The 24,801-nt window shown below is 39.3% G+C and overlaps 1 protein-coding gene across 2 annotated transcripts in view; it reads left to right on the top strand.

The window, feature by feature from the left end:
- The window catches only part of ZMYM2 (zinc finger MYM-type containing 2), a 101,415-nt gene that overhangs the window by 19,841 nt on the left and 56,773 nt on the right, over positions 1-24,801 (top strand). For both annotated transcript variants that reach the window (XM_019530207.1, XM_019530206.1), the window contains 4 exons: positions 10,135-10,285; positions 11,123-11,238; positions 18,022-18,138; positions 18,836-18,986. In XM_019530207.1, the coding sequence (XP_019385752.1) occupies positions 10,135-10,285; positions 11,123-11,238; positions 18,022-18,138; positions 18,836-18,986 (535 nt within the window). The remainder of the gene's footprint in view (positions 1-10,134; positions 10,286-11,122; positions 11,239-18,021; positions 18,139-18,835; positions 18,987-24,801) is intronic.

The raw sequence follows: 24,801 nt of genomic DNA, 5'->3' as shown, positions 1-24,801 counted from the left end.
GACACATTTGAAAAAGAGGTGACATGGCATTGATGGGAAGTTGTATGCCATAGTATGATAGTGGGAGATTAGCATTATTAGGAAGTTTCACTATTAGTAGTGGGTATTATGCATTAGCATGAAGTTAAGTGAATCTTAATGTTTTTTTTAATGCTGTATCCCTTGCCAGTAGCAGACTTTTGTACTAACAAAGCCTAACTTCTGTTGTGATACTTTGTTACCCTTGGACGGAGTGGGTCAGGGAATTGTTATGGGCTGTGAAAAAATTAATTTCTAATGGCTTAACAGTGGGATTGATAGTGACCAAACTTAATTCATAGTCAGGTTTTCAAATGTAATTGACACAGCAGTTGGTTAATAGTATTTAAAAGTATTGTTTAAATGAAAACAAGGGCATCTTACATGTTTCCAAGACTGTCAGGGCTACAACAGCACACCACCCTGCTGCTGGTTTAAAAGAGGCATGCCCCAAAATTTATTAATTGTTTCCAGTGTGTCTTTAGTATGGGTGACAAGGCAACTTGGGACAGAATTAATTTTTATAACAACTCCTTGTCTAGCAGTGAGCATTTACGTTTTTAAATTGCATTTGAAGAAATTGTGGGTAATTTGGTGTGTCTGGTATTTTTTGACTGATGGGTACAACTAGGTAGTCTTATTCAGCAATAGGATTTTCAAAGTGAATATGTTTAAAATTCCTTTAAAAACCTAGTTTAGACGATGGAAACCTCATTGCTGTCACTGCTAGCAATGGGTACTTATAGGTAAAATGTAGCTTGCTTTTATACATTAGTTCTAGTTCTCTTTTTTGAAAGGCTTTGTTTGTTTGGTTTGATTTACATTTACTTTTAAAGAAGAATGTAGCTTGGGAAAGAAATGGGAGGACTTCTGCTCTAATTTTTAATCCTCCCTGTGTAGAAACAGTAATGCAGGAAGAGGTGGGGAAACATATAGCCACACCTATGTCATACAGCCATTTTATCATTTGTGTAGTATAACAAATATTTCTAGTGAATATATTTCTCCTATGGTCAAGAAATTGTTTAATAAATAGGTCTCTTGCTGTGAGGTTTGTATAAAACAATGTTATACTCCAATCAGTTTCTTTTAAAATGTAGTTGTAATAAATTAGAAATGATGCATAATTTTTGTATCTACCTACATACTTAATCCATATTTGTGAAATAAATACTTTAAAAAAACTGTTTTTGAACTAGTAGTCTTCATAATTTATCACATACAGTCTTTTTTTCTTAGACACTAAGAAATGAAATTGTTCACAGAATAAAATAATTATGGCTTCTGGATGGCGGAACGGTTGTGGAGAGTAAGGGCAAATGGGTCATGATTTGATATGGGGGTATCTCTGTTCTTTACGCTACAATATGTTGGTGGGGAAGACAGGATAAAAGGAGACAGTGCTATTCTTGATCTGGAAAGACAAATGTTAGAGACAAAATAAATGTTCAGAAGTACCAGAGTCTCATTTTCAAATTGGTTATTTTATATATTTTGCATTACCTGGGGTCTTGCATCCAATTTCCAAAGACAGTTTAAGTCAGTAATGCCTTTGTTTTGTTTGAAAATTCTGTCATTCAGGTTATATACTGAGGAGATAAGTGCTCCCTCCTAATGGAGCACTGGTGAATCTGGCATATGACTGAGTGCTTCTGTGACTGAAAGATACCAAGTAAACTAAAAAGAAACTGGTGAAAAGTAATAAATGAATTAGTGGAAGAAATTACATATAAGGGAAGAATGGAAGCCATAATAGGTAGAAAAACCTATTGAAATGTTATTCTTTAAGTAGATTAATATTCAGGAGGGAGACCAAGTATTTATGGTGGCACCAACTGAGTACCATCAACTGTGTGTTTATGCTATGGGTGCTGTTCTGCTGATACTTTAACAGTGGTGATAAGCATCAAGTTAGCTGGGCCCCCTGGTATGCATTTAGTTCAACAGGCAGAAGGTAGCATTCTGCTGTCAGCTTTACACCAGCTCCCTGACGCAACAGGAGCTCAGTTGGTAGAAGCTGCGTCTTGTGAGCAGAACAGCATCTATGCTAGGGGTTCACTAGTGGAGCTATGTTGCCCCTGGATTGTGATATTTCCATGCCTCTAGCTGACAAGGTTTTGTGGGTAGCTTTTTATAATATAAGTATGGCTAAAAAAAAATTTAGGTGAAATGTCTGGAAAACTCCCCTGAAAGCATCTGTTAGACTTGGAAGAGTACTTCAAGGTTAGGAGATCCTAAAATAACCCTTTTTAGTTTTACTGAAGTTAAAATTCTTCAGCCTTGGGAGAGGCAAGAAGCAACTCAAAGAGTGTCTCTAGAGAGGAAAATGGTTAACCAAAGAAAACAAGATAATATCTACAGGGGAGTCTATTAAATTATTGCCAAGAGCAACTGAAGGAAAAACTGAGTAACATTTTTTGCAGGTAATCTTTTACCCTATTACCCATTTGAGCAGATACTTCCTATAGTTCATTTCTAGAATCAGTAATCTCATTTATACCTTTACCACAGGTCGAAGTAAAACCCAAACGTATCTATTGTGCAGTTGTATTTAAGAAAATAAATAGTGTCTTGTTCTAGTTTATTTGTACCTCTTATGAATATCTATGTTCCTTATTTTTGCTAACTGATCAGTAGAATTTCTTAAGAAACTTGCTGTCCCTGATTGTCTTGGGTTGCTAGTAGGTTTGGGGTGCTGGCTTGGCAGGCTTATTCTTGGTCATAAATCAGTGGCATTGTTTTGATCACACTACTTTTAACCTTATCTGTACCTTAACTTTAGCTAGCTCAAGTTAAAATGGGTTGAATTCTGCTTGTGCTTAATTTGACTAGATCCTAACCTGCACTTGTATGCTGCTGTATTGCTGACCTGACTAGCAGTTTTTTCCTCCTCTCTAAATCCTTGCATGAACTGACATTTAATGCTAGATCAGAGTACCCATTTTGTATTTTGATTTTTGGCTTGCTTTTCATACATGTAGTGTTCCTTCTTTTGCTGTCTGCTGCTTAGAGCATGTATTTGAGCCCAGTTGTCCTAAGTTTTTCAGAGAAATAGCGATATGGATGTGCTCCTGGGGAAAGGGGGAGAGAGCTGCAGTCATCTCTTAATCAGATTATTATAAAATGCTGTTCCTTCCCAGTTGCAGTGAGGGCCAACTGAGGGAGTTCACCCTGAATGGGGATTTCTAAGTGGGAGGACACAGTCCTACTTCATCTAATTTTCCTCACATGATGTTGAAAATAGTAAATCTGAGACAGGAACACTTTGATTTATTTCCTTGTTTCAATATTGTTTTAAGCAAAAACTCCACAGCATGTGTATGTCCAGTGTAAAAATATACAAACAAGCTTTCTAGTTGTCCACTTGCATATTGTACTTGTTCAAAAGGAATTGTTGTCAAGCTTTCCCCTTACTTATTCATGTTTAATTTTCCTTTAATTTTCCCCACTTGCCACTTATCACATTTTAAATTCTGCTCTGTCTGTTCTGTTCTGTTCTGTTCTGTTCATCAGTCTCCCTTCTTAAACTTCTGGCTCTTCTGACTTTCACTTGGGGAAGTTGTTAGAGACAGTGTCCAGACAGCATCATGCACATAATTCTGCATCTGATGTGATTGATCATTGTATTGTTTTGCATGGATCCATAAATATTTGCTTTCCAGACTATTACTGACAATTTTTTCTGCATCTGGCTGTGAGACCCTCTTGAACACTACACTGCCTTGGTAGGGCAATGAGAATTACGACCACCCAATCTTCCAGTTTTGTCTGCTGGTGCCAACTACAGGAGGGTAAGGTAATAGGGTTATAGTAAAGGGAAATCTGAAGTATTCTTATGTCTGTACATCAGCTTGAGAGAAACTACTATTTTATCCTTATTTGTATGGTCAGTGTCAGTTTATTTCTATGGGTAACATAAGGAAAAATGGAACTCCTTTCTTGGGGTGGTAGGTTGAATAGGGGAAGTGTCTTCCTCCCTCGATGTTTCAGGATGACGTACAAAATGTATATCCAGAAATATGGGCTTGATCCTTTTGCCTTTTCCACCTCTCTTCAGTTGCAGTCATATTTCTGTTTCCCATCCAATTTTAGCCCTAAAGGTTGCAAGCTCTAGCAGTTCTGCTTGTTGCTCAAGACCTAGCACTTTCCTGCATCTATCAAACCTGGCGCTTTTCCACATAACTTGTGCAATTCATTTTCTCAGGCTACCGTAGAGGTCAAACTTATACCCACCCTTGCTCTTCAGAGGCCCTTTCTTCTGTCTTTGAGCATCTTTACATTAATTGTCTTGCCCTCTCTGTCTTAGACTTGTTTACTACAAGTTACCTCCTTATGATTATTTCTCAGAAGTTCTGTAGACTTATGTGGGTATGGATTCTCTTTCTTGTTTTCACGTAGTCCTTCATCTTTTCCCACCAATACCCTCACTGTTACCAGCATGACAAGCTTTCTTTGTTCCTTTGCTGCTAAGAGATCTATTATTTCCCTTGGTGATAAAATTAGTTAGTAAATCCACTAATTGCTGATGACCTTACTAGGATTTAAACACCATTTCAAGTGGTTTTCCAAGCCCTGAATATTAATGGAGAGCTTTTCAATAGCTTCCCCTTGCCAGCTTCTAAAACCTGTGCTTTGTCACTACAAAATTCAATGTTGCATTTAAATTGAGGGGCAGAATTAAAATGTGGAAAAAATCACAGTGGGCACATCTACATGAGACGTTTAGTGCAGAGTAGACTAATTAGCTCCACAGTAAACATTTTGGGATCTACACATGCAGTGCTATTAGGCTGCAGGAAACTAATAAGCACTGTAGCAAGGTAGTATTTATAAATACAAGTACTACCCTGCTGCAGCGTTTTTGTACACAGCAACCCACATATAGCTGCTGAGCCAGCTGGCTAAGGCACGGGGATGCTTCAGTGAGGGTGCTGCCTGCTTGCTAGCCCTACACAGGAACACTCTTGTGCCCCAGCCAGCCCCTCTGTGGCACGCTGAGCCAGGTTGGAGCAGCCGTAGGCTGGCAGGCTGTCCCCCCAGGTTCCCTGCCAGCCACTGCTCTGACCCGGCTCAACGTGCCGGGGTCTGAGGCACATGTATAAATGCGGCACCTGGAAGCAGTAAATTCTGATTTGATAAGCTTATTGTGCTGAAGATTGTGTTGCATTAATATGCACGTATAGACGTGTCCAGCCATTACTGAAATGAGGTCTTTTGCACATTTAATAAAATTTTCATTTCTAATATATCTTGAGTGGATTCAAAGCTGGGTGGGTGAGCTATAGAAGGGATTGGTAGATTGATCTAAATTAGGTGTCGGTTTTGCATTATTCATCTCTTGTACCAGTCAGTTTTCAAGTTTTATTCAAATGTTGTCTTCATTAGGAGACTAAGAAATGGTTCCTGTACTTTCAAGCTCCTCATGGTGTATAGCCTCTCAAATAAACAGTGACAATTTGAAAAAATATTCTATATCCTTCTGCATTTATGGGCTCTACAGCAGTGAGGGGTGAGCTGGTGAAACTTCTGTATTTTCTTTCTAGCTCACCTCCTAAAAGTGTCATAATATCTGCACTTCTACAGATGCGTACAACACACATGTCTACTGCTCCTGTGGACAAATGCCCTGGAGTCATCAATTGAAGAAAGAATCTGTTGCATTCTTCATCCCACACTTCCACTCTGGTTATGTACATGTACATCTCCACTATTCTTGGTCTCTGAGACACTTGATATCCAGTCCCTGAAGATAGCATCTTGCTTTCTCAATCCCCTTCTCCCCTGATTTGTTTCACTTTCCAAACAGTTTATCCCTACACATCTGCCACAGTCAGTAATTTGTTTGCCTCAAGTACCTTACCCCAGGGGTAGCCAACCTATGGCATTGGTGCCATAAGTGTCACAGACAGCCTGTGCTTAGCATGCAGCAGGTTTGGGAGGGGGCAAGCAGCACAGTGGCAGATAGGGTAGGGAGTAGAAAGTAGAGCAGCAGATTGGTCAGGGAGAAGAAAGAGTAAGGGAAAAGGATTGGAGTGGCACTTGGGGAGGATATGGGGCTAATTTGTGGCACACTTGCCAGAAAGGTTGGCAGTCACTGCCTTACCTCATCTCTAGAATCTGTTATGCTTCCTTAAAATAAAAATGTTTGATCTTTTGACACTGCAAGATGGTGTATGTTTGTTTTGATGTTTTGTGTTCTGCTTTGACTTCCATGAAAAAGTGAAGTAGGTGTTTCATAGACTTTATAGTAACACTACTGCTACCCTGAAGAAGTTACCACATTTTATTCACATATCACATGCAACTTTCCCCCTGAAACTTGACCATCTGAAATTGGGGCAGGTATCTTAAGCAAAGAAAGTGATTCCTGCATGGGAATGGCAGCAAGGGAGGTATGTTAGAAGGGTGGCAACAGGCTGTGCTCAGCTCAGTTCCAGCCAGGGCTGAAACCTTTGGCTGCATAGAGCAGGGGTGTGATCAGTGCCATACCCTCTCCCCCTTCTGCAGGGCCAACAGCTACAGGTTTACTCCTTTGGCAGTCATTGCCCAATTGGCACTAGCTGTTGGCTGAGCTGCAGGGCAAAGGTGAGTAAGTGACAGCTGAATTCGACCCCTGGTCCATTCAGCCAGAGGGTTCAGCCTTAGATGAGTTGTTACCATGTCCGGGACAACTGGAAAAATAGTTTGTTTTCTTCATTCTGCCTTTCCAAAGCAAGATGTATGCGCTTGTCTTTTTCAGGTATATGTTGTATGAAAATAAATATGGTAGTTTACTGGAAGGTGTGACTTGAATGAAGAATAAAATAGAAATGATAGGCATAGGTGGACTGGGTTATAAAGTTGGAACCATGTCGGGGCACTCTGGAAAACTGTTTTTTTTTTCTCTTCATTCTGCATTCCCAAAAAGAGGTGTGTATGCACCTTCTTCAAGGATGTGTGGTATGCAAATAAATACAGTAGTTTACTCAGAGGCATGACTTGAGTGACAAATAAAATGGAAATGATAGACATAGGAGGATTAGGTTACAAAGTTAGAAACAAAACTGAGTTTACTTCAACAATTAGTATGCCTTGACAGGTCAAGGGGGTGTAGATGATTGCTGTATGGTGGTATATGTTGGTTGAAAGATGGAGAGACTTCAGTAGCAAGGGGGCATAACAGGTGTCTGGCAGTGACAGTCTAACTGACAACAGAGGAGGTCAGTTCTTTTAAAATAGCTTTCTCCAGTTTCTTCAGCCACTTGTCTCAGATGCATTCCTGATTTCCCGATTTGCATTCAGCCCATAGCACATTATTCTTTGTAGCAAATAAGTTCCTTCTTACATACCAAACAGTCTTTTTTCTTTCTTCTTGGTTTCTGTACTGTATTTGGATGACTGTCCATCTATAGTTATGTACCCCAGTCTTATCCTTGAATGCTACAGGAAAACTCTGATCAAGGAATAGGTACAGCTTTTTTTCAGCTTGTACAGTCTGTGTAACTGCAACAGAGGTTCTGCCCACCCATAAACAAACTTATGGGTTGCATAACCCATTTCTCAAACTGATTCCAGTTGATTTTAGAACTTTCTGCCTTCTGGAGTTCTGGATTACTTCAAGGCCTTAACTTCATTTGGTGTCTCTCCTTTCTAGGTCTAAATGCTGTGAAATCTTCATTAATTTGTCAACCTTTTTTTCTGAATCTGCTGCTGGGCTCTGTCAGGTCACCTTTTAATCTATTTGCATCAATCTTTTTAGATTTTGTTTTGGGGTTTTGAGTTCTCTGCACAAAATGTAAAGTAAATCAAATACTTTCTTCTTGGATTCTAGTCCAGGGTAGACTCTGTCTTCAAGTCTTTTCCATTTCTCAGTGTAGCTCAAAATTATTTAATTTTTGCTGTTTAAGCTCATTCTCACTTGTTTTTCCTCAGCACTCCAGGGGGAAGAATATAAGTTGATTGCAAGAAGTGCCTTTGCCAAAGGGAGATTTTGTGATGGATTGTAGGGCAAATTATGCGGGTGTTGTCTGACTAGAAATATCCTGTTTCCCTTTTAAAATGATTGATTAATTCCTCACTTTTTTCTCTCCCCCTCACATACATGTATGTGCAAGCGCACACACGTGTGCATGCACCCCCCCCAGGTTTTTAATCTGTTCCGGTGAATACCCTCAGCATGGACCTAATTATACTGTAGATGCAATAGATATACATAACAAGTAGCTTGCACAGATCATGAAGCAGAAGGCATTGCAATACCTTGAACCCTTGCTCTGAGGACGTGGACATTTAGAAGTGTTTCCAGTGGTTGACTAAACTACTTTATCTGACTACACCTGACAAAGTAGGTTTTTGCCTATGAAAGCTCATACTTCTCTGAACCAGTTAAGTCTCCACTATCCTACCTTCTGCCTACCAAGAAGAAACAAAGGTATCCAGACCATATTCCCATTGTCTATAGGATTGCTATACCCTTGATGTACCAGATCAGATACTACATGAAGCAGATGTGGAAGACTCTCTGAACTTTGTTCCCCTGGATTTGGGTCATGAATAATTTTGGGGAGCAATTAGGGAAATCACTCCTGATAAACAGTACAATGAAAGCTGGCTAATTGGACTTAAAAAGGGCAAGATCTTTTCCAAAAACATTATAATGTCTTTGCCTAACTTAGACATGTGAATCATCTATATCAGGGGTTGGAGGCATTGGGGGCCACAGGGCTTTATTTCTGCTGCAGCGGGGCAGTGAGGGATTTAGTGAAGGCACAGGGCTCTGCCTGTGCTGCACTGCAGTTGGGCAGTAGAGAGAAGCAGCGGAGGCAGGCAGGTCCTAGTGCCTGCCCATCTCAGACCTGAGCAGGGTCATTCTGGCCCATCATCAGAAAATGTTGCTAATCCCTGATTTGTTCATTTGAAAGTTCAAGATGGTCACTATGGGAAGTGGTGTGCTTTTATAGAGAGAGGTGACTGGTCCATGTGGTCTGCCTCTTGCTGATCCTTTTCTGCACACGTGCTACTTGTCTAACTTTGAGATATGTAAGAAATCAGAACTGTTAAAATGTATATATTGCCTTTTTACATTGATATTAGCATATGAGATTGTGCTGGCACAGTTTGGTTTATCTGCATGGTTTTAGAGTGTACTTGTTCTCCTCCTTGAACAATTGGTCATTGAGTACAACTGATGAGGGCCATCCAAAATCAGTACATTGCTACTGTAGGGTTGGAATCATTGTGGTTCACTGGAAGTCTCAACTTTGCTAGCTGATCAGCTGAGGTATGTAGCAGCTTTGCTAGATATTGCTGAGCTACCTCCAGTATATTACGAAGCTAAGAAATCTAATCTCAGAAGTTATAAGAGCTAGCAAGCTTCAGTTTGGAGAAGAATAAGAATGTTAAGTTTAATGGTAGTAACAGCATGCATTTGTAGTTCCCACGTTTCTCAGCATGAAATAGTAGGAGTCTTATTTCACAGCATATCGCCCAAAACTATTTTGTAACTGATGCTAGAAGAATTGTACTTGTTCATGGCCCTCTGTCACATTCTTGAGTACAAGCTGACAAAAAGTATTTTAGGAGCCCTTGAAAATTAAACCTGGCATATTGCTTGCATGTGAGATGCAAACATTTTGTGCAGTTACATGTAAGTCTTTTTAATGTGGTTTTGACATTTAACACAATTCCTGTGTATCCTTCTATTTTCAGTTTTGTTGCTTGTTTCTTCATGCTTTTCTTCCATGTACAGGTGAAGTCCTTTTCTGGTCCCTAGAATATCCTTTTTTTTAACTTCTTTTTTTTTTGGTTCTGTGCTCTTTTCTCCTTTCCTTTTTCCACTCATTCTCCTCTTATTGTATCAGTTATTCAGTTAGGAAGGAGGGATGAACCAGGGCTACTTCCAGACTCTTGTACTCGCTAGGCCATACCTAAGTTCTAATACCATTTGTTTTCAATGCTTTTCAATTTTAAATGCTTTTAGCCAGCTCCCCTCTCACCCTGAAAGAAACCCAGCCATAGTGATAAATGCATTGCAGAGAAAAACATGTATTTATGTTGGAAAGGTCTTTATACTTGTTTTAACAACTTTAAAAAAACAGTTATAACTAATGTATTGTTTTGCTTTGTTTTATGTTTTAGAAATATGGCAAATTAACACCTTGTACTGGCTGCAGAGCTCAGTGCAGGTTTTTTGACATGACTCAGTGCATAGGACCTAATGGATATATGGAGCCATACTGCTCAACTGCATGCATGAACACATACAAATCAAAATATGCAAAATCACAAAGTAAGTGAAAAGGATGGTGGATTTTCATCACTGATAAAGAATAGATATGATTTTTTTTAAGGAATATGAAGTTTGCAAATTTTGATTGTTTTTTTGCTTTCAAATAAATTTGTAAATTTTAGAGCTCATCACTCTCCTGTGAGCTTTATAGATCTGTCAAAAATATTTGTGATAAATATTTGAGTCCATATTGTAGTACTTTCCCACTTTAATAATTGCAGCCTTCCCCACTGTGACCGTTTTTGATCCCTCAAACAGTTCTCACTGTTACGAGGCTTTCAAGTTCCCTGGGGGTGTGGAGGGCAGGGATTGAGGAGGGATTTTGAGACATAAGGAATAACGTACCTGATTCTGCAACATACAGGAGTATACAATATAATCTTCATGCATGTAGGTTGTACTCAGTCTCTTGCACCAAGAAATATTAGATAAGTTCTGCCTATGTGTTTAGTGTATTGCAACTACAGTTCTCCCCCTACAGAAGTCTTTTAGCTAAGAATAAGAGTGTTGGGAAATGGTACATCAGTCAGGATGTACCTATTCTTGATTGATAGGAGATAGTAAGCCAATATGAACACTGAATTGAACAAGAGTAGTACACTTTTAATAAGAACAAAAAACTATTTTACTTCAAGCTAATGCTTAATTTTAATGAGCAAGAGCAGCAAAATTTAACACGTTTTGTTTTTTGTTTAGGAGTGAGGTTTGTGGTTGGAAAAGTTAAGAACCAAATTTAGATTTTTACATGGATGGTGGGGAAGTGATGACTTAATACCCAAGAAGTGTATATAAAATTACTTGCATTTATTTTCTTTGTAAATTACATTTTTCTTTTAGGTATGGGAATTATTTGCCACTTTTGTAAACGAAACTCTTTACCTCAGTATCAAGCCACAATGCCCGATGGAAAACTGTACAACTTTTGCAGTTCCAGTTGTGTAGCTAAATTTCAGGTTAGCTGTTGTGTTAAATCTTTTCCTCCCTACATATATATACAACTATTTGTGTATACATGTGTGTTAAAAATATGCATATTAAAATACCAGGCCTTTATGTAACCTATTTGTTTCAATATATGACTAATATGAAAAAAAGATTATCCTGGGACAGAGGCAAGTTTGACAGAAAAGTAGTTTTAGTTTTATGAAGCTATCTGGTGTCTTCAAACCTATGAAAATAAACAGCCAAAAAGTAAACTCCAGTGAATATTCCCACCACACCAACCAATATTAGTTCTTATCACATCTTTCCGTTCCTAAAAGCCAGAGGACAGAGGTGAGCCTGGCAGTAGGTCAACAAATTCTGGCTCTTTCAAACCATGTGGAGGTAAATTCTAAAGTTGAAGAATATCCTGCTGAAAGCCTGCTGAGCTGAGGGATCTGTAGTTCATGGGCCTCTAACTGCAATCACTATCATCTGTCCTGGAGACAGGGCCATTCTCTGAAATATTTGATTCCTCTGCCATTGGGGGACCAGTAGATGAAAACTAATAATTCAGACTCTCCAGGGTTCAGTAGGTAACCAACTTGTACCCTGGAGCGTTGGTACTCTATACTCCTGTTGAACTACTGCTTATAGGTAAACTGCTGCACTTCTCGTAAGTTTCTGTTTCTGGGTGGTCTTTAGGCATCAGTAGCCAGGCCTCTGAAAGAAGTTGTTGCAGTCTTAAGATTAAACATAATAGAAGAAAATCTTCCTAACATTGTTTTATGACTGTGCAACAGCAGTTGGGGTCCCAATGCTACCTTGACATTTTCTCCTTTGTCATTCAAGTTTGTATTTACCCCAGTTAGGAAGCAGGTGCAATTATTGCTGGATCACATGGTTGTTTCTCTTTACCAACCACCATTATCCTTGTTCACAATGAGCCTCCATCAGATACCCGTTATCTGTGCTCTACTCTTTATCAGAGCATTTGGTAAGGCCTCCATCAACACTCTCTGTCTGATTAAGTAACAAAATAAAGCTGCATTTCATCAGTGTACTGAAAATGTGATAACCCATACCACTTCTATTGACCCTTCCAGCAGTCTCATGTACAGTTCTTGTCCTCTTATTTCAACAAGATGGAACTCAGCAGAATTTCCACAAAGCTGAAAAGCAGTTGTCCAAAACAACCCTTTGCTATCTCTCTGAATGTTAAGAATAAAGTTACTAAAGGACAGTCTTCTGCCAGGGTTTGCAGGAGTCAATATTTCAACAGTGATCTTGAGAACAGCTGATAATTCTGCTACGGTCATCATGGCTTGCTGATTTTCCTTTGTCTAGAACTTGCTACTGAAATTGCAGTGGTAGTGTTGGCACACCTGAGCATAGATTGTCCTTGTCCCAGCTAATCTGCAGGCAGCCACACTGCAGCCACATTGTGTATATGCATTGTCTTCAATCTGGACTCAGAAGCCAATTATTTGAGCCATAGTGGGATAATTGTGTATATCCAGTGACTTCGGGTTTCTGACTTAGGGTCATATACAGTCACTTACTTAAACTAAGACAATAATCTAATTTTCACCAAAGTTTAGTACCTGAACCATATTTTCCTCTAGTTTTCACTGTCCAGGGAGTTCATAGGTTCTGCAGCACAGGCTGTTTAGTGTGGAGTATTCCCAATATCTCTAATTCTTGGGTGAATTATGCAAGACTGAATTCAAGCTGAGAAGAACTACTGTTCCATTCAGTGCAACATGATCCATGGAAGCAGTGTCTAATGGCATGATTTACTTCCCAAAGCCAGATTTCCCAATGAAAGGTGGGCTCCATTAGTTTTATATTATATTTAAAATGCAGGTAGGAACCTATATTATACCGTAAGAGGCTACGTTGAAAACTATATACTTATCGTTACCCTTCTGTACCAAGGTGGTAATTTTTTTTTTTTAGTTAAATGACTATGTGCTGCAGTACTACAGGGATGGACAAATAATTTAACTTGCTTATAAAGGTTCAGATTGACTCGATTGTTGGCTGATGCAAATAATTTAGCTTTACCTTTTAAACACATGATTATGCAGCCACTAGTAACCCATTTTGTCCTTTTGAATAATCAGGTTGTTTTAAAAAGGGAATCCTTTCAGAGTAGGATACAGTCAGGTAATGCATACAATATGAATGAGTACCATCATGAAGTGGATATTGAACAGTTCTGCACAGCTTTGTACTTCAGTCTATAGGGAGTATTGTAGATTTAGTGACCCAAGTGGTCCTTTCCAGTCCTACATTGCTTTCTTTTGTGAAAAGGAATTGTTTAAGGCCTTAGACATCAGCATGTTACCTTTCTGCTAGCCATGGGACATTCTGCAGTAATAAGTGGAACGTGCAAAGTGAGGTTTCCATCCAAAGTCTTTCAGTCTGTTTTTAATCTAGGTTGCTATGTTTTATTGTTTTAATAGCATTTCACCTTTAGAAACGAACAAACCTTTCATTTCCAAATAAAAACTTTTAATGCATTTGAGCATTTCAGTTGATGTAATGCACTGTGCAATATATTCTAGTCTAGAATATAGAATTGTCCCTTGAATGGCTAATGCATTCATCCTTATAATTAAGAAGGAAGAAAGAACAAGCAATCTAAAACTGCTATCAGTTATTCCATAGGTGGTTGCTGGTAGAACAGTTTGTTAGTGTCTTTTATCTTGAGTTGTTCTGTCATGTGCCAAATGTATTCCTGAGTGGTCTTAAGGTAATGGTTCAGGATTGAGTATGAAGTTGGTCCAGAATCATGTTACCATCTCCACCCACTATTTTCTTATCACTTAGTAGGTCTGTTGTGTCAGGTGAAAGATGTTGTGTTTGACTGTAACTTTTAAGGAAGCTAAAGCTTCCTTTTGCATATAGGGACTACTCTACGAACATCTATCTCCATGTCATCTTGCCAGTAGCCTCAATGCTACTTGGAGCAAGTTCTTTTAAAATAGTTTGCCTTTGGTTAAGTTTTGCCATCTGTTTTCTTCCAATATTTGTGTGAGCTGAATTTGGGAGTGGAGATCTAATATTTCAGACTTTTGTAAGTAAAATATGCTGCAGCATGTTGGACATTCTGTTTGCAGTCTGGTGGGACATTTACTATTTTCCTTTACTGTCAGTTTGGTGGTTTAAGTATTTTTCCTGTATATCAAAGTGACATGCAGGGAAAAGTTATGAAAGCAAGTGGGGGGAGTGTGACACGGTGATAAAAATCTATGCTGTGTTTATGGTAGTAATAGAGAACATCTGGTGAGACCTGTAGTTTTCTTTTTCTCTCCCCCTACTCCCCAAATGCTTTGGTGTATTTCAAATCTTGATTTTCTGTTATTCTATGTGGGACAATCATGGGTTAGGAGATGCTCTAGTAAACTTCCATTTGATAAGGGGAAAACATTTTGCACACTGAAGAATTTTTGGTTTACATTACTTCCCACACAAGAACAATATGAATAGTTCTAATTTGTTTACTTGGGTTTTATCTGTAGAAATTTGGTATGCCTGTATTCTTTTTGGGTTTCTTAGCAGATCTGCAGCCTGTGCGTTTGTGAGCTGAATTACTGTCAAAATTTGAATTGCCCTTATTCTGATCAAGGCAGACCACCATGGTGTCTGTCAGTGCAATGCAGATGTCAGTGACAAGCACCAGACAAGTAGCTGTAGCGATGTTTTAGTTCTCGCAGTCCAATTCCAGGTTGCATTTGTTCCACTCTTTTATTCTGACACTGGCAACCAGGGTAACTTCTTGTTCAGGTTCCATACAAACCTGAGAGTAGCCTCTGATAGTCTCAGATGTACCTGGCACTTCTCATGTCTTTTCTATTAAGTACAAACCCAAGAACAGCCAAATGGGACTGCTTTGGCTTGTAATCAAAATAAAAAAGGACATAAATGTATAACTTAAAACAGAATTTTAATTAAGTACAATATAGATTGATTTTTGTTGTGAGAAGTGACCTGCAAAAAATTTTAATGAGCTTGTAAACTTTTTCTTCTGTGTTATTTGTTTTAACTGTAACACCTATGTTGTATTAGATGCTTCCCAGGCATTTAAGGAGGACATTGCTCTGTACAGCTTGTAGTTTAAGGAAAGAAAGTTGTTAGGGGGAAGAAATTACAATATACATATCTAATTGATTCACCATAATCATCAGGGCAGAAATAGCACTTAAATAAGGATTTAACTGAAGGCAGAGTAGCAGCCTTACAGATGAACTCAAAGACGGGTGAAAAAAAGCTGAAGGAAGCTTTAGCTTGTTCTTTTTAAAATCATTTTTGCATGGATTATTTTAGAAATATCTTAAATTTGGAAGTCTGTTCTTTCCATGGATGTGTTGGTGGTTATCTGGTAAACATGGCAGGCCTCCGGTATTAAGGTCTGATATTATAGTTGAAGAGGGAAGGATGCTGAATTGTTTATAAACAAAACCTCCTTTAATATTGAATTAAGTGTTATGCATTATAAAGAAGGAAAATAGTTACTAGCAATTGTTTCATGTCATCTTTGTCATAAAGCTAATTCTCTGTTCCTTGTTTCTTGGTGGTCGTTGTAGAAGAACAGACAAACAAACAAAAATGTATAGTACTTTTTAGACTTGGGCACACAACATCCTTCTCTATGACCATTTGCCTTGCTCAACTTCTTACAGTTCTAGAATTTCCCATTGGCATCCAGCTGTTATTTCAGCAGCATCTCTTGCACTCCTGAGCAAATAAGGAAAATATCCTTTAGACCTGCACGGTCCTCCAGTGTTTCCTCATTTCCCAGTCAGTATACTGTCTGGGGCCTCCACTGTACTATGTGGGGAGTAGGTGGTGGGGAGCATTTGTGAATACATACCTGAAGGACCCAGGGGAGATATCTTTTTCTCTAGTCCTACTGTACTTTCTTCTCTGAAACCTGGAGGGAAACAAGAGAGCATCTTCAGTAATAAGAGTTTTTAAAAAGCAAATGAAGAAATAAAAAGCAAGCAAAACTAAAAAGAAATTGAAGAAACTAACAAAATAATACAGCCAAACTGTTAGCTTTTTGAGCAAAATACCCATACTTATAGAACCATAGTTTAATAACCTCTGGTAGTCAGTCCAGCATTACATGTAGAGAAAACTACTGACTTCATAATTGCATATGTAGTTTTTTAAAGTATAGCAGGTTGTAGCTGCTTTTCTCAGCATATGCCTACCTCCCAGTTCAAGCCTGATATGGCTTTTTCAAACAATGAAACAAGCCAAATATGATGAAATTCTCTACAGAAGGGAACTGTATTCAACATAGCAGAAGAAAGTCAACACTACAATCCCTGAAATTTTTGCATTGCATAATGTGTATGAGCATCATTATGCTAGACTTAATTAAAACTGCACAGTTGACTGGTGGGATAGGTCATATTTGGTAAAGGTGTGTCAGCATTTGGCTTGCTTTATACTGGGGAATGTCTTCTCTGTAGTAAGGATTTGCATCAGTATGACTACAGCTTTGTTTCAAATTCTCATAGTGTAAATGGATCCTAAAGAACTTAAAATGTCCCAGGAGAATTGATCTTAGACAAGCCAGTAATCATTTTTAACTGACATAGCTGTTGAAATCAGATAAACTGGAATTACTCTGATTTGAATGGTCAATTTAAACTGATTAGCTCCCTCTCTCTTTAAAAATGTCTTCCTGCTGCACATGTATTTATAATCTGTCCTGCTCTGAAAAGGCTACCGACAAGACGGGTGTAAGGAAATTTGTATTCTCTTCTTGGTTCTTCAGATTTCCATCATCTGAGATGAACTAGCATTGAGACCCAACTTATTGGTTGGTCTAGTGTTGTGCAAAGGATGGTATCTGCAATGGGTTTATATTACCTTTGAAAGGCTGTAGTATAGTAGTTCTGCAGCTGAGTTCTTTATCTGTTGTGGCTCTGGCTTCTTCTGTACCTTCAGTTGGAATTCATGGGGTCTCTGATTTCACAGCCCTGAGTGATTTGAGATTTAGCTGTCTGATAGCGCCTTTCCTTGCTGTGGTAGTTGAGGTGAACTGGGATGCTTAACTGGCATTTCCTAGATTAGGATTAGTGTGGAGGAGTGAAGTGGGAGTGATCGGACACCTGGTTTCAGGGTGTTCTCTTTGGAAGACCCTTTACTTTTGTATTTATTTTCTTGATTGGTCTGCTAGATTTCATGTTTGACCTTTTAAGACCTGTTTCAAGGCCCATCTCTTCCCAGGCTTTTTTGCCTGAGGGCAGAGTAGCATTCCTCTACCTCAGTCTGTTTTTTTTGGTACAGATATTGCTTTGTCTGGTTGTTTCCCTGTAAAACCTCTTGCGATAAAAAGGATAGCCCAAGATGGGAATTGTGTTTATTTTAAGCTGTATGACTTTGCAGTTAATAATGAAGTCATCCCTGGTCTTGGACTACTTTTCAGTGTGCATACATATATACAAAAATCAGGCAGAGAGAGGCCCTGAAGACCTGAGTATGGTAGAAGGAAAATGTAGAAGAATCAAGGCAGAAGATCATCAAAGGTGAAATAAGTAGACTGCATCAAGAATAGCTGGAGACTCTGCAATTGTAGGAGCCCTATAAAGTAATCAGAGTTGAGGAAAAAGAATCAAGACAAAACTGCTCACCTGTATTGCCTCTTAAGAAAAGCTCCTGAATTTTATATATCAATCTCCCAAATTCTCAGTAACCATTTAACATTAGTAAAAGTATTTTCAGAATTAAGAAAAATATTAACTTGTGAAATGCTTTCCCATACAGTGATATATGTACATTTTTATATTTTTCAGACTCTTAGTGTGCAGTCTTCAACCAATGGTCAGTTTGTTTCTCCAAGTGATATTCAGCTGAAATGCAATTATTGCAAAAGTTCTTTCTGTTCAAAGCCAGAAGTACTGGAGTGGGAAGTAAGTTCTTTAGTCTGGATGCAGAACTAGGGATGGTTAAGCATACTTAAGGTCATCTGTAAAGGTTTAAACCAGCATTGTATTTGTTTATCTCTAAGTAGGTAGTATAAAAAAAAATCTATTGAAACTTCTTATGTAGTAAGTGAGGTAGTTACAAAAAATGTCCAACTTATTTTTTAATGATGGAAACTAACATATTTAACTCTGTGCTGTGTATGGATAATATAAAATAGCAAAGAAGTCTCTAGAATTAAGGAGGGAAAAAGGATTTTTTTTTAACTCAGGCTTGAAGTCTGCTTTCATCTCCTTTACATCTATTATTGATATAACTGACCTAGATCATCTTTACTCTTCTAGAAGTTGGGGAGACAAATATCTGAAGACTTACAAATATATGATCTTTACCCATTGTCATGTTCTGCACGTGAAATGATTAATTAATAGCTTTTGTAGCACTGAGGGGGCTGGACTTGGATCTTCCAAGGTCCTTTCCAGCCCTAATGCCTATGAAATCTATGAATACCAGTTTGATCAAAAGCTGGCGATTATTTTGATAGTCATGTTATCTCCATATTGCCTGCACTCTTTTTCAGAAGTGTGCCATAAACAAAAGTTATTAAAGTAAATTCTTGTTTAAAGTTGTACTCCTAATCTGTTTCTATGTAACCTTTTTGTAATGTTTTGTGGTTTTATTTAGAACAAAGTATATCAGTTCTGCAGCAGAACTTGTTCTGATGATTATAAGAAACTGCACTGTATAGTTACATACTGTGAATACTGCCAAGAGGAGAAAACGCTGCATGAAACAGTGAATTTCTCTGGTATCAAAAGACCGTTCTGTAGTGAAGGTACGTTTATTTCTTGCCTATGTTGTTACTGTCATAGTTCTACTGCCTTGCTTTATGATATTAAAAAGTTTCATACTAAAATAAGATTCTAACTTAATCAAGAGTATTTGAGCTGGAGCAGAGATCTTTCCCTTCCTGATGGCTATTGTTCTTTTGAATTTTTGACTTACTCCTAGGTTCGGGAAAGCTATGCATGAGTCCCCAAGAATGTGTCAGTGGTCTGCACCATTCTCCCTTGAGAGAGATTTGTTTTTTTTGAGACCAGTGTTGTAATACCTACACCTCTTTACCAGGATTGAGCTGGTGCAGGCATTCCATCTGGAATTCTCAAAAAAGCAAAAATTATTAGAAAACAAAAGTTCATGTAAGCAATAATTGGCTGTTTTAATATGTGATCACTGTGAGCTTAGTATAATCTTTGACTAGTGAATTTGAAATACTTAAAGGAAAAATAGATTCAGAAAATGGAAGAGGTGGTTGGGGATGGGGTTCTTTAAAATATATTGAAAGCATGAAAGAGTGGTGTGTTTATAAAACATGGAAAAACTCAACTGAATCTGAAGTTTTTCAGGCAGCATGAAACAGACTCTGAGTAGTGATTTTGAAAAATACTTTTGTGGGTTTAGTTTTCTCTCTCTTCACTTATTTCATACAAATTTACTTGGTTAAAAAGGTGCTTCAGTTGTTTGGTTTCCTTGTTGTTTTCTTTTTAAGTCTAACGACCACACACACAAAATTAATTTGGTACCTGAACCTCTGTTATGTCTTTATACACTTTCAAGTCCTGTAATCTTAACAGGATATCACCTCTTTTCTCCTTTGAGGCAGGACCTGTCCTTTGATAGTGGGATTGATCTCACCTTGAAAAGCCTGACAATTCTTTGCCTCCTGTGGTGCAAACAATAATTTCAAATTTGTTTTATGATACAGTTCTTCTTACCTATAACTTAAATCCCACAAAAACGGGGTGGGGGGACCCACCTATCTAATAAATCTCTTCCCGACTTGGACCTGGTCCCCAGTATCTCCCAAGTTAGCATTTTTGAACTGTATATGAGTTCTTTGTTTTTGGAGACCACAGCCCACATTACTTGCTTCTAAATTTCCATACTGCATGATGGTACCCTTTTTCCTTCTACAAAGCAGATCTATCTGAATGATGATCAGAAAGATTCTGGAGACTGAGGGTCACTAGGTAGCAGTATCAGCACTGATACTGTTCTTTCCAATGGAATTTTCAGCTCGGTAAACGCTAGCTCCTCAGGTGTTCCACCTGCCCACTTTTCCTATTCAGAAGTGGGATCCTATTCAGGATACTTTGACAAATGTCCTGGCCTGCTTTTTATCACATGGATTCAGCAAACAAAGTGACCTCTGAGGTCACAAGGTTTATTTTTCTCTGGAGAGAGGCAGTCTTTGTAGTAATCTTGCCTGCTTGTGGTAGTTGCCATCTTGACTGATACAGCTGTAAAAATGGCTTTGTGCAAGCTGAGCTGGAATCAGGTTGTCTCTGTAGACTGGGCACAGAGGAGAATGAAATGCACCAAAGAATGTAGCACATCAAATAGTGGCTAATGCCTTTAGTGGCCATGTTTAATGCTGTCTGTTCCCAGTTCATTCAGGGGGTTTTCTTAGTCTTTTAGCCTGCTACCCAAGTAGACAACTTGTTGATGGAGCCATGTCCTCTCTTGTCTCGTCTCATCCCTAGGATGAACCCTGCTTTTGGTCATGGAAAGAAGGTTTAAAAGAAAAAGCCATCTAAGTTAATGAAAGCTCTCCAGTTTGACTCCTCACAGCATAATATTAACATTGAATGTTCGTTATAAACCTGAAATGCAGGGAAAGAAAGTGGCATGCAGGTCTAGTTTAGAACTTCTTGATGCGGAGGGGAGGAGTATTTGATCTCCATGTCTCCCACAACCCAAGAAGAAAGAAGAAGGTCATTGAAGAGGAATAAATTATCCTATTCAAATTCATCACTAGAATGTGATTAGAAAAAGCGTAAGTCAAAGGAGTCAGCAGCTGTTCTTAAGTAGACTGTAGGATAAAGCATTTTCCATCTATATGATTGAACCTGTGTATTTTTGCCCTAGCTGTTTACTCAGGATAGTTGGGAGAACAAAATGTAGTGTTCAACAAGAACTGGATAAAATATAGTTTCTTAGGGACTGTGGTATTTTGTTTGTCATATGTGCAAAATGAAAATAATGACCAAAATTGAACAAATTTCAGACAACTTCAAAAGCCTTGTTGCTTCGGAAGAATCAAAATGGTAATCCTGATGAAGGGGAGGAGTAGTTACTGCTTGTCAGTAAGACTTTTGGAGAAGTTCTTACCCAAAATGCAAGAATTTTACTTGACAAGATTGTAGATGAAAGGCCACTACTGAGATCTTTTTGCACCATTAGCATTTAAGAAGTTCTACAGCTTTATCTTGCTTCTCACGTTGCATTGGCCTGGACTGTTGACCTGAAAGTGCCAGTGTAAAAAAAGTGCCTAGTGCCAAAGTGTAAAAGAAAGAAAGAAAAACAAAACAAAAATAAATTAAAATCAAATGCTCCTGCAAATGTCTTTGGCTGCCACCTTTACAGCAGATAAATTTCTATACTCCTTATGTTGCTTGCCCTTGTATTTAGTGTCTGGAACACACATGGAGAGACAATCATTTTATGCATTTATTCAAGTAAAAACTACTGAAAAGCAAAGATCAAAGCTATTGGGAATGTAATGGGATAAGGAAAAGTTGCCTGTCCTTTGTAAGGTACTACAAAGGGCATTTTAGTCTGCCTTTTCAGAAAAGGCAATCCTTATGTCCCTTGCTTATCAAGAACCCAAAGATGCAATGTCATTCAGAAACAAGAGGAAAGGACTGACCACACACTAGTTTTGTAGACCAGGCAGCAAAATACAGGGACATTTCTGTCCTTTCCCATTCTCGTAGGAATAAAGGCTATCTCAGGTGGGTCTTCAAGACTTATCAGAACTTTGGTAAAATGAAAACCTGTTATTCATCAGATCCCAGGACAGGTATTTGTAAATTGCTCTGGCTGACGCTTTCCCATCATCAAAGCCATAGAAATAATTTCCATGAATGAAAAATTCTAAGGAATATAATCAATTTTCTTTGACCTAATGGAAAAGTAAATGAAAAGATTTTAGATGACAACCAAGAACCACGTTATGGAACACCTCTAAATTGGCTAACTTCCAGTGTTGGACTGCTACTTGATAGTGACATGATCTCTTTGAGGCGGTAAATGTTATTGTTAGCATTGGTTTAATGGTCCGAGTTTGTATGAAATCTTGTAAAGACTGAACTGTCAAATAATACAGCTAGGGTAGTCAAACAAAAAGTGAAAAGGGAGCAGAAATGAGTTTTACTGTGGAACAGTCAGACTTGTGCTTATATTTTAAATATATCTGTAGCACATGCAGGGCCATCCCTAGGGGGAGGGAGGGGGTGAATCGGGGTGACCGCGCTTTGGGGGGCCCCGCAGAGCTGGGCAGAGTGGCCATGGAGACTCTGTGCCACCGCTTCCAGCTTCGCATCCAGCTGCTTGCTCCTGCCCCCTGCCAGCACCAATGGCAGCAGTAGCTTCTTCACATCTGGGGGTGGGGGTGGGGCCCCGTGTGAGCTGATTTGCTCTGGGTCCCATGCCCTGCTCAGGTCAGCTCTGACCACATGTACAGAAATCATAATTGAAAACGTGGAGGTGTACACATGAACAAAGGTGCCTGTACTACATGGTGACTGCTTAGCTGGGTGTAGCTCATGTGCCATCAGTGGTTCCTCTGTGAGGGAAGTCATCAGAAGTTCTGTCCAAGTTTTGATAGAGATGAATAGGTCTAGTCATGACTCTACAGCAGGGGCGAGCAAAGTCTGACCTGCAGTGGACTCCATTTCCCAGCAGCTCCTGCCTGCATCGCTGTGGCCAATTTCTGTGGAGCTCCAGGAACGGTGGGACTGTGACAGCACAGAGCTAGGGAGTTCATGGAGAATAGGCCTCAGCAGTGCTGACAGGGCATGCAGCTGGGTGGGGAGCTGCTCCAGGACTGGGATCTTGCGGTGGTGATGGCGTGGTCCGGAGCCAGGGCAGAGCTGCGATCCACTGCCCACAGGGGTGTGCAGGCTATGGATTACACCTCTGCCCTGGCTCTGGATCACACTGAAAAATACAAGGCCTGGCCCCGGAGCAGCTTCCCTGCCCAGCCTTGTAACCTGCCAGTGCTGCTGGCAAAGGTTCTCTTTTAATGTTCTCTATTAAACAGATATCTTGGTATTGTATGTATTTCATGGTACACTCTGAAAACAAATGTAGTAGAACAGTCTGAGACTATAATTCCTGGATATAACCCCATCTGCTCAAACATACAAAACTTCTGGCTGGTAAGGGTACAGTCAAACCCCATCATATTATAATTAACGCACTTAGGGACTTGAGAAGGAGCAACTAGTGCTACTTTGGACATCCACAAAATATTTTGAGTTCCTGAAGGAAATTTGAATTCTTCATGGGGGAAAAACATGGACAAAGTTCAAATACCAGTATTATGAAACACTCTTAAGCATATTTAACAGTAGCTTAGATAAACACATGTTGGATTTTTTGTAAGGCTGCTTTTTATTTTCCTTTCAAAGCAAACACCATCAAGAAGCCTATATTTTGGCTGTCATTACTATGTTTGGTTGTGCTAGTTATTGACAAAAATATCAGATTCCCAAAGGGTGTGTCATTTTTGAGTCCTGTTCCTATCCATTTGTGTTGCTGTCTTGCACCAAACACAGGATTGGTGTTTCTGTACATTTACTTTCCAAATCTGCTTTTTAATTAATGTATTGGAAATATACAGTTTCCTTGACAAGAGTACGGAACCTTCCCCAGAACTGAACCCGCATTCATATGAAAGCTTGTTTGATTTCTTTGCAGAGTTGTGGGTATGTTGCCTCATTTTTGTCCAAGTCCCCAAGTATTCTAATGTATTCTTGAGCAGCATAAACTGACCATAGATTTCATAGACATTAGGGCTGGAAGGGACCTCGGAAGATCATCAAGTCCAGCCCTGCACCCAAAGGGCAGGAAGTCAGCTGGGGTCATAAGATCCCAGCAAGATAAGCATCCAGTTTACTCTTGAAGGTGCTCAGTGTAGGTGCTTGAACCACCTCTGGTGGCAGGCTGTTCCAGACCTTGGGGGCTCAGACAGTAAAGAAATTCTTCCTTACGTCCAGCCTGAAACGGTCTTGTAGTAGTTTATGACCATTCGACCTCGTCATCCCTTGGGGCGCTCTGGTGAACAAACATTCCCCCAGATACTGGTGGTCACCCTGATAAACTTATAGGTGGCAATCAGATCATCCCTGAGCCTGCGCTTTTCCAGGCTAAAGAGCCCCATGGCTCTCAGCGTGTCGTAAGATCTGTTTTCCTGACCTCTGATCATGCGTGTGGCTCTTCTCTGGACTCTCTCAAACTTCTCCACATCCTTTTTTGAATTGTGGAGCCCAAAACTGGGCACAGTACTCCAGCTGCGGCCTCACCAAGGCCAAGTATAAGGGGAGAATGATGTCCCGGGATTTGCTTGAGAAACATCTATGCATGCAAGCCAGCGTTTTGATCGCTTTAGTAGCTGCAGCATCACATTGCAAGCTCATGTTCATCTTGTGGTCAGTGATGACCCCCAAGTCTCTTTCTTCCGTAGTGCTAGCCAGCATAGCACTGCCAAGCCTATAAGGATGCTGCAGGTTTTCTTCCCAAGGTGGAGAACCTTGCATTTTTCAGTGTTAAACATCATCGGGTTCTCGTCTGCCCATTTGCTGAGC

Source organism: Crocodylus porosus, unplaced genomic scaffold (genome assembly GCF_001723895.1).
Source record: "Crocodylus porosus isolate Cpor-Errol unplaced genomic scaffold, CroPor_comp1, whole genome shotgun sequence".
Lineage (NCBI taxonomy): Eukaryota > Metazoa > Chordata > Crocodylia > Crocodylidae > Crocodylus > Crocodylus porosus.
This window is presented reverse-complemented; position numbering and strand designations above follow the sequence as displayed.